We start from the raw sequence: 11587 nt of genomic DNA on the forward strand, positions 1-11587 counted from the left end.
GAGACCAGCATGCTATGCTATGCTTAGGTTTTCCTCCCTGCTCTGGGGTCTGGTACACAAGGAAAGCCAGGATACTCAGGGCATACCTTCTTTTGTCCCTTGTTTCTGGTATGGTAATCCAGTGCTGCCTAATGTCCAATGCATGGCAACTGTTTTTTCATGTATTTTGCCTAGTGTTTTGGTTGTTTACAGTAAGAGGGATAGTTCATTAACAGTTAACTTGCCATGGCCAAGAAGCACAAGACTGTGGAAGGGCTTAAACAACTTTATTGAGGTAAAACATACCTACCATAAAATTTAGTTTTACAATTCAGTGACTTAATAAATTCACCAAGTTGTGGGGTGCCTGGGTGGCTCTAAGCATCCGACTTTGGCTCAGAGCCTGGATCCTGCTTCAGATTCTGTGTCTCTGTCTCTCTCTGCCCCTCCCCTGCTCACATTCAGTCTTTCTCTCAAGAATAAATAGATGTCAGGGGCGCCTGGGTGGCGCAGTCGGTTAAGCGTCCGACTTCAGCCAGGTCACGATCTCGCGGTCCGTGAGTTTGAGCCCCGCGTCGGGCTCTGGGCTGATGGCTCAGAGCCTGGAGCCTGTTTCCGATTCTGTGTCTCCCTCTCTCTCTGCCCCTCCCCCGTTCATGCTCTGTCTCTCTCTGTCCCAAAAATAAATAAACGTTGAAAAAAAAAAAATTAAAAAAAAAAAAAAGAATAAGTAGATGTCAAAAATTAATCAATTTACCAATTATGCAGCCATTACTATAATACGCTTTTAGAACGTTTTTTATCCCCCCCATAAGATTTTTTTATATCACTTTACAGTTAATCCCCATACCTACCCCCAGCTCAACAACAGATCTGGTTTCTTTCTTTTCTTTTCTTTTCTTTTCTTTTCTTTTCTTTTCTTTTCTTTTCTTTTCTTTTCTTTTCTTTTCTTTTCTTTTCTTTTCTTTTCTTTCTTTCTTTCTTCTCTCTCTCTCTCTCTCTCTCTCTCTCCTTCCTTCCTTCCTTCCTTCCTTCCTTCCTTCCTCCTTTCCTTTCCTTTCCTTTCCTTTCCTTTCCTTTCTACTTATTTTATTTTGGGGGGAGAGTGTAAGCAGGAGAGGGGCAGAGAGAGGGGGACAGAGGATCCAAAGTAGGGTCTGCACCGACAGGCTGACAGCAGCAAGCCTGATGTGGGGCTCGAACTCACAAACCATGAGATCATGACCTGAACCGAAGTGAGACGCTCAACCGACAGAGCCACCCAGGTGCCCTGTATCTGTTTCTTTCTTGATAGATTTGCCTTTTCTGGACATTTCATATAAGTGGAATTATATAATGCATGGTCTTTGTGACTGGCTTCTTACATAGTGTAAGGTTTTCAAAGTTCATCCTTGTTATAGCATATATCAGAATTTCATTTTTATGGCTGAACACTATTCCCTTGTATAGATGGACCACATTTTGTTTAGCCACTCACCACTTGATGGATGTTTGGGTTGTTCCTGATCTTTGGCTGTTAGGAACAATGCTGTGTGGATATCTGTGTATCTCATTGCATGTGCATTTTCAGCTCTCTTGGGTAGGCACTTAACAGTGGAATTGCTGGGTCATATGTCTGATTTATGTTGAACTTTTAAGAAATTGTCAAATTGTTTTCTAAAGTAGCTATATCATTGTACATTTCCACCCCAGCAGTATGTGAAAGTTCAGTAGGAGAGTTTTTATAGAAACAAGTACCCAGAGAAAAACCCCATAACTGTTATGTGCTTCCAGCAAAATCTCGTTGGATATTCACCCTGTATCTTAGCTTCTTAGCCTTTTATCTCTGATTTGTCAGCTTTACCTTTTCTAGTATTTCTATGAGAAAATGTAAACAAAAGTCATCTATTCTGTTATTAACCCTTTGATCTGGATATAACAGATGACAGAACAAATGAGTTTTGATCTTCCATCCAAACTTGTCCTGAAAGACCAAAGGCTTGAGGTGTCAGTCTTTGTACCCCTTTCCAGACCATAGTTTCTGACATTAAGATGTACTCTGACTTGGATAGCTAGGGACTTACTTGGATCCAACCTTCCTAACCAGTTTACAACTGCATTCATCTGGCTAGTATCTCAAAAGACGGGAGAAGGAAGCCTTTAGAGTGTTTTTATTTCTCTGGCCAACTTTTTTTTTTTCATCTTTAGGGCTTTTGTATAGATTTTAATTCCCTTGGAGGTACAGATTGTACTATTGTGAATTTTCATTAATTTACATGTTTTGTGTGAGGTATTAGGGATAGAAAAAGAAATAAAACTGAATACTAGTCTTCAGGAAGTTCATTCTAAAGAAGTAGCCACATATATAAACCAAGAACACAGTGGGATAATTGCTATATTAGAAGTATGTACAGGAGCGCCTGGCTGGCTCAGTCAGTAGAACATGTGACTCTTGGTCTCAGGGTTGTGAGTTCTATCCCCATGTTGGGCATGGAGCCTGCTTAAAATAAAACAAAAAATAAAAAGTATGTACAAAATGCTATGGGAGCACAGTGATTAATGGTTTGAGAAGATGCATCGGTGAAATGTCACAAAACATGACTTTACCTTATAGCCAGTGTGGGCAGGATGGAGCATTCTAGGTAGAGAAAGCAGTTTTTGCAAACACATAAGGTGAGGACAAGACCGTATATATAGGGAACAATATATTTGGGTGTGGTGAGTTTGGTGCATATGGGGTAGTGAACAAGACAAAAAATATGGAAAAGTCCTATTTAAGTTCTCTTAAGATCTTTGTGTGCTACTGATGTGATTATTATAAGTATGATAGGTACTTGGGAGCCAGTGAATGCTTTTAAAGCAGGGGAATCAGGTAGTCTCATGTTTCCCTTGAGCGAAACAGGCTCATTTGAAAAGTTGAGATTGGTAGCAGGGAGATCAGATTGGAGAGTATTAAGAATAGTTTAGGCAAAGTGAGGGACTAAGAGTGGAGATGTTGGGGATTCATGCAAAGACATTTGAGAGGCATTGTGGTCAAGGCTTTGCAAACAAGTGGGTATGGAAGAGGCAAGGATGGCCCACCATCCTCATTTATTGCTTGGTGGCATAAGATCCCATTAATTCAGTCTAGGAGATGAAGGAAAGATCAGGAAGAGGTTTGGAAATAAGTTCATTGTGGATTCGAGCTCCTTACAAGATTCAGGGTAGGAATGGTGGCCGGTAGGCAGTTGTATCTAGGTTTGAGACATCAGTAAATTAGTGTTTTTTTGAAACCTTATGATATCTACACGGGGGAGGTGTGTAATGGGCAGAGAATTATTTGAAGAGTGCTATGTGGTGCTGGATGGGTGGTTTTGAAAGCTTTTGATGCTGAGAGTAAACGTCTGTGAGAGCCCTCCTTCTCTGTTTTCCTCCAGTGTTGTTCCTTCCTCTTGGTCATCTTGTGCTCTCTTCCATCATCCCTCATTTGGTGAGTGTGAAGTCCAGCTTTCCCTTTGAGGCCTGAGACATGAATCATTGCTGACTTCTTGCATGACTGAGAGACAGCAGTTTTTACCAGCGGCTTCTGGCTTTTAATTAACACTCAGACACAGTGTAGTAGATGTCCTGAGTGTAACTATGTTATGTTAAAAGAGTGGCTGTAGAGTGTTTGTTGGATTGATGGAATTGGAAGAGGATTGGATCAGGGGCCATGAGTCTTTCCTCAGTTGATGGTCCTATCTTTGGCTTTGGGGCAGTTTGCAAAAGGATGCCACATGAAATCACTTCCTAGCAATAGAGAGAAATCACATTTGAGAGAGGACTGTCAGAAACCAGAGCCCAGATCTCTGCAGAGCAGATAGTTAAGTTGCCCAATAAGTACAGCCTGGTTGCTAGCTGGAGGACCAGAGAGAAGCCTCCAGGGCTGTGCTGCACTCAGGGCCAGATGGAAAGAGTAGGGGGCCTTCTGGTTCTCAGAGATGTCTTTAGGACCTTCGTTCCAGCTTTCTCAGTTCCACTTTTCTGAGGGAAATAGATGCAGCCTATGTGTAATCTAGTCAGACTGTTGAAACACTGTTTCTAGAAACTGCCTTAAAGATCTTTTTGTTCCTGTCCAATCCTCCCTTCCCTAACGAGTACCTTTTTTTTTTCCTTGACAGAATGAAGTGTGGCGCCTTATCTAGAGCCAAACATTGAAATAATTTTGCTCTTTTTGCTACCAAAGGTGGTGGCAGCTCCAAAACAGAATATACTGAGCTTTTATTATTTTCAGTTGACATATACAGGGTCACACACTGCAGGATTTTGGTTGAATCATGTGCAGTGTTTCTGATAAGCTCAACTTCTTCTGGATTCATGCTGCCCTGAAAGATAAAGTTCCTCCTTGAATAATGTCTTACATTTCATGTTCCAAGGGGTAGTATTTAAATTAAATTCAGGAAGAGAGAAGCATTAGGTGGGTATATCCTGCTCTCTCTCTGGCAGGACTCATTTCAGCCAACCCCACACTCCTAAGTTCCAAGGCGTGTGGGCTTTGTGACATGGTCATCTCTGTCAGTATAATAAAGATTGGAGTTTGCATTTGTTGTGTTACACAGCCAGTATGTGATTATCAGAGCCATCCAAAAAACTTGAAGTCATTCCCTTCTAAGCCAAAAGGACTTGAAGCCTCACCTTAGGTAATGTGAAGGTACTTGGGCCTTCCTTGTTATATTCATGTCTGATCATATTCCAACCAGATTCCCTGGAATCCAGACATGTCCCAGATGAAGGCCGACAGCAGGGTGAGCTGCTCAAGGCAGGAAGCTCTGGCTGTCTGCCGAGCCCTCTGCCTGCATCTCATTGTGTGTTCTCATCTGGCCACTGTTCACGTAGATTCCCACCACAGTTCTCCATTGGCTGATGCCCCATATGAGGCAACAGATGGAAAAGGCTGATTATTGCTGAGGCCCTGGGAAAACATTGCTTTTGCACCCATCAGAGTGCCTTCCCCTCTCTGATGGGTTCCTGGGATCTCAGCAAGACCACTTGCATTAGGTAGATGTTCTCTACCCCATGAGATAGCTTGTTATATGTTTGGGACCGTTGGTATAAGCTAATGGTCTTTTCTGGTGCTAAAGGATTTTTATTTGGCAATAGGCATTTGAGAAGGTTACTAACACTTGTTTTAAAAGTTTATGTATTGTAGAGATGCTAATATTTTAAATGGGACTTTTCTGGAGTAAAGGAGGTTTTTCATGTCAGTGTCCATCAGGTGCTGTCCTTGGCTCTGACTCTGGCTCCAGGTATTGCTTGGCATTGGGCTGAAGTAAGCATTAACCAGTTTCTGAAATCATTTCACATGCCATTTGCAGACCACAGACCAAGAGGCATACATGAATTTCAGTACTCCCTAGAGTACTTCATTTTGGTGTATGATTTCTGTGATGTAAAGTTAGGTACCCTTCATTTGAACATTTCCTTTCTCAGTCCCAGTTGCTCAGCACTCAAAAGGACCACGAAATCTCCTAGACAGAGCTCAGTGGACTGTGCTCTGTAACTGTGTTTTTAAAGCCCTCCCAACCTCACCAAGTCAGAGATTCAATTAGAAAGCTGTTAAATATATGCTAGATTTATTTAGCTTTTGAACACATACCGCATTCAGAGGGAAGCAGAACATTTCTGTTTGCACAGTACCCTCACTGAGAGCCTGGCCTCTTCTCTAGGATCAGGAGCCTTGAGATGGTTGTCATCTCCAGGGGCTCTCTGTAGCCGTTGGTATTGCTACTCATTTCCGAGAGCTACAAGAGAACAGCTGAGGGTGTGTTGGAAGTTTCCTTGGCGCAGTCAGGCAATTCTTGATCCCTTGCTACCTGAGGTCTTATTGTGAAGCACAGCCACAGTCCCTACTACTGGAAAAAATAACCACAAAATCCCAAAGCAAAACATTTGAAAATAGAGTTACAGTGTGCTGTTTGGTCTTGTTTCCTGAAAACAGGTTGAATCTGTAATATTCTTTCTGCCCTGCCTTCTCCCTCCTGCTCCCACAGCCTCAGAAAGTGGAAAAATGGAAAATATGTAAAGCTTTTATAACAAATCAGAGAAAGCAGATTTGTAGCAGCCCAAAGCCAAGGGAGTTTCACCTTTCTCTGGAGCCGGTCCAGAGCAAAGTGAGCTGAACAGCTCCTTCATCACCAGCGCCTTCATACTGTTTATGGAAACGGAGGAATCCAAACTGGGGGATGGTTTGGGAGTAGAAAAATTCTCTGCTCTAAGCAGCTGGCAAAAACATGAAGTACCCGTCATAGCAACTGTGGCTGCTATGTCCATCTGAAATCTTTCAAAGGGGAATGCTCCTAGATCTTTTCCGTGGAAAAGCACATTTAATAGCGAGGGGCTTGATGCTTGGTGGTGGGCAAAGGTATGGGGAGATGGCCTTGCATGGCAGGTGCTCCAAATGCCACAGCTGCTGGCCCCTTACCTCCTGGCGGTGCCCAGTTAGGGGGAACTTGGCAGCCTTGACTCTAGCACAGCTGGAAGAGGGAGTATTTTTAGGTTTGTCGTCATCTTACCAGCTTCGGATGGAGTATCTTCTGTGTCTTAGCATCCTCTCATCTGTTCACTGACTTGGATAACCCTGGTCTCCTTCCCCCCCCAGTACTACGATATGTCTTTAGGCTTTCCATTCCCGAGCTGGAGATCCCAACCTCCAGGGAGCCTCCCCTGCATGCTGAGACTGTTTTCCTGCAGTCTGGCTGGTTCTGCCTTTGGAGGAGAGGTGACGAGTATCCATGGAGAGTGGAAAGGCCTGGCTGAGGGCAGTGGTGTGGTCTGACCTTCCAGTTGTGTGGTGAAAGGTCTTCAGAGCATTTTCTTTTGTCCTGGAATCACAGAATGTCAGAGCCAGGAGAGGTGGGGGCTCACCGAGTCCCAGCCTCACTTGACAGTGTGGGTACTGAAGCGCAGAACAGGGACCCGAGTGGTCCGTTGTCACACAGCACATTCCTCCTCAGGGAAGGGGACTCTGAAACAACTGGAAATGTATAGCTACATCAAGGATGTAACTTTGACTTTGGGCAAAGAACTTGGTTTACAGGAAGGAGACCAGAGCCAGATGCCAGGATTGAAACATGCGGTGAGACTGGGGTGACAGCAGCCGAGCTGACTCCAAGCCATGCCCACTTAGGCTCCTGAATGGGGTCAGGTGTCCCAGCTGGGGAAAGAAAGGAGGGCTCTGGAACAGCAGGGCATGACTGACATGACGTCTCATGCCACCACTGTTGTGTTTTCTTTTGCATTTCTAGACGTCAAAAAAGCCTAAGACAGCAGAAGCAGACACCTCCAGTGAGCTGGCTAAGAAAAGCAAAGAAGTATTCAGAAAAGAGGTAAGGTTTAGTGGGTGTGGGCACTAAGCTCTGTAGGCCTAAGCTTAAGCCCTTTCCTTTCTTGTCCTAATGCCTTTGGGCGTTCCCTTGCTTCTGTGACTGTATAGTTGTCACGTGATGAGGGCACGTTGGAATGGTCCTTTACAGGTAGGTATTAAGCACTTTCATATCCATTGTCATTTCATCCCTGTAACAGCTCTTGAGGTAGGCAAGACAGGAATTGTCATTCTTCTTACACAGGTGGTAGACCTCTTAAGGTTCAGACAAGGCAAGTTCTAGACAGAAAACCTGAATTCAGGCCCTCTGGCTCAAAGTCCAGTCCTGTTTCTACGACTTCTCATTTGGTGGCTGCCTTATCCTCACAGGATTGGGAGAAAGCGGCTCCTCTTCATGCTACTGGAAGTGTGTGTTTCCCGCTGTCAGCCCACGAGCCTGGTCTGCCTCGGGCATCTAGGTTCTAAACTCCAGTTTTGATTCACTGACTGTTGGAGGAAACAGACCTGTAAATAAGTAATGGCAGCTGTGTGAGGAGTGTGCCAGCACAGGGCTAGAGGTCACTGTTCAGGGTGTCACGAAGGGCTCTTGTGTAGCAGGTAGGAATGGACCGGGTGGATCAGGAGGGATAGAACTTCAGGCTGTAGAATGTACAGGAGTAAAAGAAAGCCTCGTCCCTCCCAAGGGATTTTAAGTAGTCTGAGGGTTTTGCACAGGGTATGTGAGGGGTGTTGGAAGATGAGACTGAACAGTCTCGTGCTTCTTCATACAGGGTCTGTGTGTCTGGGAGTCACAGGGCCCCACTGCCGACTTGAAGCTGGGAAGAAGGAATTCCCTGGCTATACTTGGGGAAGTGATTGAAGCGAGAGAGTATGGAGGCCAGAATGCCGTAGAAACACGTTGAATAAAAGCCCTTTCCAGGGATAAAACTTAGTTTCTCGCTGTCCCTGAGTGAAATTATTGGTGTTTTGGCCCAGCCCACCAGCAGCTTTGTTTAGTGCCTGCCTCGTGATATAGCCTTATTCTTTGAACATCTGAAGCTTCCCTGAGTTTCAGGGATGGGTAGACCCTGTCCAGGGTGCCTCCTGACCAAATGGCTGTCATTGACCTCTTTGCTTCCTCTGTACCCTGGGATCTTAGCACCACAGATACTTTTGGAGGTCCTGTGCCAGGGTCTCTTTTGAGAGCCACTGGGTAGGACAGACGCTACAGCTCGGGAGGACACTGGAGTTGTGTGTTGAAGAGGGTCCTACCCTGGGTCCTCTCCCAGCAGCTGTCACACCACACGCACTTCCATGTGCTTCACGTTGTGTTGTAGGAATCAGATGAAGTGTGACGCTGGGGCGCCTGACTCAGAGCTTGTGACCCTTAATCTCAGGATCCTGAGTTCAAGCCCCACATTGGGCGTGGAGCCTAGTTAAAACAAAAAAAGTTAAAAGAAGTTCACACAGAATCTAAGTGACCTTCTATAACAAAATGCCTGTGTTTCTGGGGTTGCTGAGCCTCCTGCTGGTAGCACTTGCACACTCTCTCTGCTATGCCTCCAGGGCTCAGAGAACTCAGTTCCACTCTGTGCCAAGCACCTGAGATTTATTAGCTGAAACCTGGGGCTACCATGAGATGCAGCAGAGGAGTCCTGCCCTGGCTCTCCCCCTCCTGCTCAAAGTCAGGCTTGCTCCCTCTACCCCAGGAAGCACTTTCCTTCCCGGGCCCAACCTAGGGTCATCTTCTCTTTTGCCACCTCCCCCCGCCCCTCCCCGGCAGAGTAGCATCCTTCTGTCTAAACCAGCCAGCCTGAGTGGTGAGAAGGGAAGGATTGGCTGTCTGATTATTTCCCCAGCACAGGCCCTTGCCCTCTCTGGACTTTGAGCAGTGTGTGCATTTTCTCCTGCCTGCAGATGTCCCAGTTCATCGTCCAGTGCCTGAACCCTTACCGGAAACCTGACTGCAAAGTGGGAAGAATCACCACAACTGAAGACTTCAAACACCTAGCTCGCAAGGTATCCCCTCTCCCCTCTGCTTGTGGTCTGGCAGTGTTCTGGGAAAACCGTGTACCTTTCACCACAGAAAGTGGCTTTTCTTTGCCAGAAGCCTGGGCTGGGGACCCAGGAAGAGAGAGGGAAGGTCTGGGAAGAGAGGGCACCCTACTTGAGGATAGGGTTGGTGTTTTCTAACAGACTTACAGAGCTGAGCTTCCCCTTTCTGCTGACCCCAGCACCAGCCTGCCCCAGCCTGTCTCTTGATTCAACCTCAGTCTTGGTGAGAAGGGCCCTGAGGCACCAGGCTGGTCCTCCCCCGCTAAAATCATTTCCACTGTGGTCTCTCTTCCTGTGTCCTGGACAGCTGACTCACGGCGTTATGAATAAGGAGCTGAAGTACTGTAAGAACCCTGAGGACCTGGAGTGCAATGAGAATGTGAAACACAAAACCAAGGAGTATATTAAGAAGTACATGCAGAAGTTTGGGGCTGTTTACAAACCCAAAGAGGACACTGAATTAGAGTGACTGACTGGTGGGGCCAGGGTGGGAGGACAGGCGAGCAGGTAGGACAGACTCGGAGAAATCCTGCGGGCCCACCGCCCCACCCCTCTGTCAGGGCTATGCTACCGGTGACGTGTCGCCCTGGGGAATTCAGACCCACAGGTTTTCAACTGAAAACCAGGAAAATGAGCTCCATCTACAACAAGTGATCCCTGATCACTAGCCGTTGGGGTGTGGCTGGAGGCCCATCAGAGGCAAGGGCTTAGGGAAGGACCCTGCTAAGATCCTGGCCAGGCCTAGCCCCACTCCCAAACCTGGGTCTCCTCCTTGGCGGTGCTGTCAGCGCACAGACCCATGCGCGTCCCCACCCACGACCCCTCACCCTGATGATCTGTATTATATTTTAATGTATATGTGAATATATTGAAAATAATTTGTTTTTTCCTGGTTTTGTTTGTTTTTCGTTTTGCTTTTAGCCTCTACGTGCTAGATCACAGGAAGACTTTGTAAGGACAGTTTAAGTTCTCCTGCAAGGTTTAATTTGTTATCATGTAAATATTCCAAAGCAGGCTGCCTTGTGGTTTTGGCCAGCCTTGTGCTATGTTGATAAGATTGATTTACTGCTTAAAATCACTTTACTTTATCCAATTTTTACTGAACTTTTTATGTAAAAAATAAAATCAATTAAAGAACTTGACACGTGTGTTCCCTAAAAGCTAGTCAAGCATGTCTCTATATGGTGGTGTCACTGGAGAAAGGAGCGACGGTTACCATAGGTGTGTGAAGTCCAAAGTTAATCCTTGAACTTGGAGTTCATCACAGGCCTTGTCCCCAACAGGTCTCACTGTGACTGACACTTTTGGCCCTGGGATCTTGTGCCTGTATACAGGGTGGAATCAGCTTTAACATGTATTCCAGAGCAAGGAGGTGGGCCTCTGGGCTTCTTTACTTCAGTTTTAAATAAGTCAGTCTGGAGAAGGGCATGAGAATTCCCCTTTATACTTCCTGGCTGAGGAGGGGCATTGGCCCTTTTCCCTCCAGAACTTGAGTTCCCCAAGCTCACTGGGACGCTCTTTTGATGTTTGGGTTCCCTGACCTCCCCCACCATGCATCCTGACACTGGGTTTGGACACTACGGGGTACAGTGCACGGGTTGTGAGAGTGGGCAGCTCCTGGAGGATGCAGGGCTCAGTGGCAAACCCCCTCCCGCCACCCTTTGATGCACCAGTTGTCAGCGTTGTGAGGAGAGCCGAAGGCTTCAGGCCATCTGGGGCTATCTTTACAAAGAGACTGGTCCCATCTCTTCCTCACCAGGGCTCTTTTGCTTCCTGCAGCAACGCCCCTGGGGAAGGGGCTGTTGCCTGCTAAGTCTCGGTTGGGCCAAGTGGATCAGTGTGGACTCAGTGTGCACTCACCTGCTGCGGGTTACACGGGTTATGCTGGGCATTTTTCGTGCTCAGGTCGTGCCCATTCGATCCTTAACGACCCTGAGGACGGGAGTTGGTGCTGTTTGGATGAGGAAAATTCGGTTCCTCAGATCCTCATTGTTAATGAAGGCGAAAAACCCCCATTTAAAGTCCTAATCATTAGACCCACTATTTAACAATATAGACAAAGTGTTTTCCCATGCTACTACTGCAGCCTTCAAAACTGTTTAAAGCACATATTATATCGAATGGATGGACTCTGATTCAGCCCTCTTAACATCTGAGAGTTATTCAGAATGTTTCAGTTAACATGCACATTAAAAGGGAGCGTTTCTCTCTTGGGTGGGCTCGTGGTGCAGGGGAGCGGCCCTGTCTGCTGCTGCT

General features: G+C 46.2%; 1 protein-coding gene across 1 annotated transcript in view; it reads left to right on the forward strand.

Moving 5' to 3' along the window:
* The window catches only part of SETD2 (SET domain containing 2, histone lysine methyltransferase), a 98072-nt gene extending 87599 nt beyond the window's left edge, over positions 1 to 10473 (forward strand). The window contains exons 18-20 of the mRNA XM_027038561.2: positions 7221 to 7301; positions 9194 to 9295; positions 9639 to 10473. Coding sequence (XP_026894362.2) covers positions 7221 to 7301; positions 9194 to 9295; positions 9639 to 9800 — 345 coding nt within the window. The 3' untranslated portion in view covers positions 9801 to 10473. The remainder of the gene's footprint in view (positions 1 to 7220; positions 7302 to 9193; positions 9296 to 9638) is intronic.
* The last annotated feature ends 1114 nt before the right edge of the window (positions 10474 to 11587 follow it).

The sequence above is a fragment of the Acinonyx jubatus genome, chromosome A2 (assembly GCF_027475565.1).
Source record: "Acinonyx jubatus isolate Ajub_Pintada_27869175 chromosome A2, VMU_Ajub_asm_v1.0, whole genome shotgun sequence".
NCBI classification, from domain to species: domain Eukaryota; kingdom Metazoa; phylum Chordata; class Mammalia; order Carnivora; family Felidae; genus Acinonyx; species Acinonyx jubatus.